The sequence below is a fragment of the Aegilops tauschii genome, chromosome 7 (genome assembly GCF_002575655.3).
Source record: "Aegilops tauschii subsp. strangulata cultivar AL8/78 chromosome 7, Aet v6.0, whole genome shotgun sequence".
Taxonomy (NCBI): Eukaryota; Viridiplantae; Streptophyta; class Magnoliopsida; order Poales; family Poaceae; genus Aegilops; species Aegilops tauschii.
This window is the reverse complement of record NC_053041.3, coordinates 455,724,725-455,728,166: the sequence shown is the minus strand read 5'-3', so window position 1 is coordinate 455,728,166 and position 3,442 is coordinate 455,724,725. Positions and strand designations below refer to the sequence as shown.

General features: G+C 51.6%; 1 protein-coding gene across 1 annotated transcript; it reads right to left on the bottom strand.

Moving 5' to 3' along the window:
• Positions 1 to 1,784: 1,784 nt before the first annotated feature.
• LOC109742718 (uncharacterized) lies at positions 1,785 to 3,039 on the bottom strand. The gene has a single exon (XM_020301817.3). It carries the CDS (start codon positions 2,748 to 2,750, stop codon positions 2,055 to 2,057), a length of 696 nt encoding a protein of 231 aa, XP_020157406.1. The 5' UTR covers positions 2,751 to 3,039; the 3' UTR covers positions 1,785 to 2,054.
• Positions 3,040 to 3,442: the final 403 nt, after the last annotated feature.

The following is a 3,442-nucleotide window of genomic DNA, read 5'->3' as shown; positions in this document are numbered from 1 at the left end:
CGCTAGCTCAATTTGTACAAATCAGCTCTCAGACGCTTGATTCCTTCAAACAAAACGAAACAAGCAATGAGCTGCTAAGCATTAACACACCACCGAACTGAAGGAGTTCGACAATGCGCCGCATAGCCGGTGCCTTCCTTGTGCTTTGCCAGCCCTAGCAGCCTGACTGCCACCGGCGACAGCCTTTCGGGGCTCACCGCCACCACGAGCCTTCTCCCCCTTGCGTTCCTTGATTGTGTCTAACTGCGGCGACCTTGCCCTCCCCCTCTGTCCCAATATAATAAGAGCATAACGTAGGGTTTTACCTCTTCGAGAGGGTCCGAACCTGGGTAACACACCATGTCCCCCTTTGTCCTGTTACCATGAAGCTAACATCACCAGCTCAGGACCCCCTACCCGTAATCCGTCGGATTTGACTCCGACAGTGGTGCCACTAGTGACGACGCGAGTGTGTGAGGCCCATGTGAACTACGATGGCTTTGGTCTACCATGTGTTTGTGGATTTTTGGAATGAACTTGTTCATTTGGTATCTTTTGGCCCAAATCATTGTTATGTTTAGTTGTTTAATGAATTCGATGAATTTGATCTATGCTCATAGTTGAATTACTACATGGTGCATTTGAATTGTTTGCGTTTGTTTAGAAATGTGATGAATGTGTTTCAATTGTTGTGACACTTCATACAGAAGTGATTTAGTAGCATCTTTGTGGTGACTCAACATTGGTTCCTCTCTCATGATGTGGGTTCGAGTCCTATTGAACCCATTGGGTGGCATTTAAATAGTGAAGTCGACACTCTTTCAATAAAACCTTGTGAAGATTAATCAGTTGTGAGCGGTCCAAGTTACACTAACGTGAACAGTTTTTTCCTCTCAACACGGTTTTAGCCTTATTTGTCAAATAAATGAGTTTATGGTCTAAATTGATCATTTCCCGAATTTTTTGTGTACATCCAGTTTGAGTTAGTGGACTAAGGACATCTCCAAAGCAAACCGTCCGTATCTGTCTAAATCATTTTTGTCATCCAATAAGGTCCCCTAAATGTCCGACGACCAATCCGCGTCCGAATTTCGATAAACTGGCCACGTATCTAGAGGACGTTTGCGGGAGTTTTTTCGAATGTTAGCATTACTGCTAAATTCATTGAACAGGAGGAGGAGGTTGGTCCAGTTTATGAGGAAAACCGAACCTAAAACCATACAAACCGTGCCTTTCGGCAAACAACACACATCCTCATAGCCACGGGTCCCTCTAATCGGATCCACCTCCAAGACAATGCCCCCAAGAGAGAACGCGACGCCAGATTGCGTCGCCATCGTCCGATCTAAACTAGATCAAGGGTTTCCCTCAAAGCACGGCAGAAAAGGCAAAATGAGAGCAGCTACATCGATGCCTCGGGAGCGATGCCGGAAGGCGCCACCATCTACGACTCTGCGGGAGTTGAGAAGTTCACCGGGCCAACAAAAAGCCACGTACCTCGGGTTGATCTGCATGTACATACTTGGACGGACTGTTGCTTGGTCTTTTTTCTTTTAGACAAGACTGCTGCTTGGTGATGTGCTTGCCGCATGGCGGAAGCTCGTGCGTGTGTGCATGGCGAAAGCCACACGGAAAGCCGGTGCGTCAATGGCGGAAGCCACGTTGGACAATTTTTTTTATTTTTTTTCGAATAATTATTGTTTTAGTTAAATAAAAAGCAGACACTTGAGGTATAGGATTGGATTGATGCCTTCTGTACGTCTACGGATAAATAGTATGTCCGTTTTAAGAGACGTCGTTGGAGATGCCGTAATGACACATTTACTTAGTAAAATGAAAATTGATGTATGTACAATTTCGTCAACAAAATCAAGTAAAGCAATACTAGAATACACGATTTGTCGATAGAACGCCTAGCTATACCAAATTCTTCTTTGGTCATGACGATAACATATCCAGAGTCGATCGCTCAATTTGTACAAATCAACTCTCAATTGCTTGATCCCGTCAAACAAAACGAAACAAGCAATGAGCTGGTAAATGTTAACACGCCACTGAACCTTGGTAGCCTTTGGCTACCTGAATTCTCCTTTGCCCAGCCCTAACAGCCTGACTGCCACCGGCGACAGCCTTCCGGGGCTCACCGCCGCCACGAGCCTCCTCCCCTTGCGTTCCTTGATCGTGTCCAGCCGCGGCGACCATGTCCTCCCCCTCCCGGATCCCACCAGCTGCTCGTAGTGCTTCCTCAGCTCCGGCGTGCTGCACAGCGCCCCGCCGCACGCGCCCTCTCCGTCGACCTCGGCCCCACCCCCGCCGCCGCCGCAGCCCGGTCTCGCAGTGACGGCCTTCACGAGGAACTCCGGGGTGACCTTGATCACCCTCCGTCCGTCTTCGCCCTTGACGTACTCGAACGGGCTCCTGGGTCCCCCGGCAATGGACCCCGCCGGGCTGGCCTTGTCGTAGGAGAGCGCGGCCAGGGACGCCGCGGTGACCGCGTCGTAGCCCTGCGGCAGGCGGTCGACGGGGAGCACGAGGTAGGTGGCCCCCGCGACGAGGCGGTCCTCGATGGCCAGCACCGGCGCGGGCCGGCCGATGTAGAACCCGTCGGCGAGGCACACGACGGTCCCCGCGAAGTCGAGCATCACCTGCCCCGCCTGCGTCCCGTGCTTGGCGGCCCGCGCCTCGCCGCCCCACAGCACCAGCCTCGCCGTGCGCCCCCGCCGCGAGATCGAGACGCAGAGGAAGCACGCCAGGGCGCGAGCGCCGCCCATGCCAAGCTACCGTGATGATCTGAAGATGAAACAGCTACGTAACGTGAGTACGTAAGAGCTAGCTAGCTAGGGTTCACGTGAAGCCCGGTGATGGAAGGATTTGTGGATGGGGCTGTACACTTGTACTCTTTTTTCTGGATCTCTGGGCTGCATATATTAGCAGGTGGGGAGTATGGACGCGGGGCCGGAAGGGGTAGCTCGGGAGGGACTTGCTGCTGCTTCGTCGGTAGTCAAAGTCGACGGCGTATTGCGCGCGTGGTGATTACGGTGTGAAGACGACAAATTCCAAACAAAGCCTTTTTTTAATCCAACTAGAGAGCCAAGGTCGTCCATGCGAGGAAGTCGTGCTGCTTATTGCAAAAGAATACCACTGCTAGTAGAGCAGTTGGTTGGCTGATGCTGTCACATTAATTGCGGGCTTCTACATGCGTGTTAATGCTGCGTTGATCGTTTCTTTTCAGAGTTACTCATGTGCATTCCTAGTTGCCGGTATCTTCACGGTAAAATCAAATTGCAAGACAGGTGATCTGCTAGAGCCATCCGGCCCTCTGTCGTCCAGCCCAACACCGGAGATCCCGTCCCCATCTCTCGCCCTCAACGCTAGGAAGATGAAATGGAGCAGTTTTATTCGACTGGCAGCGGCGCTAGAAAGATGGAATGGGGCAGTTAGAGCAACTCCAACGGCAACCCGT

Excerpts from the sequence above, each read along its gene's own strand:
- LOC109742718 (XM_020301817.3), bottom strand. The coding sequence starts at position 2,750 with ATGGGCGGCGCTCGCGCCCTGGCGTGCTTCCTCTGCGTCTCGATCTCG.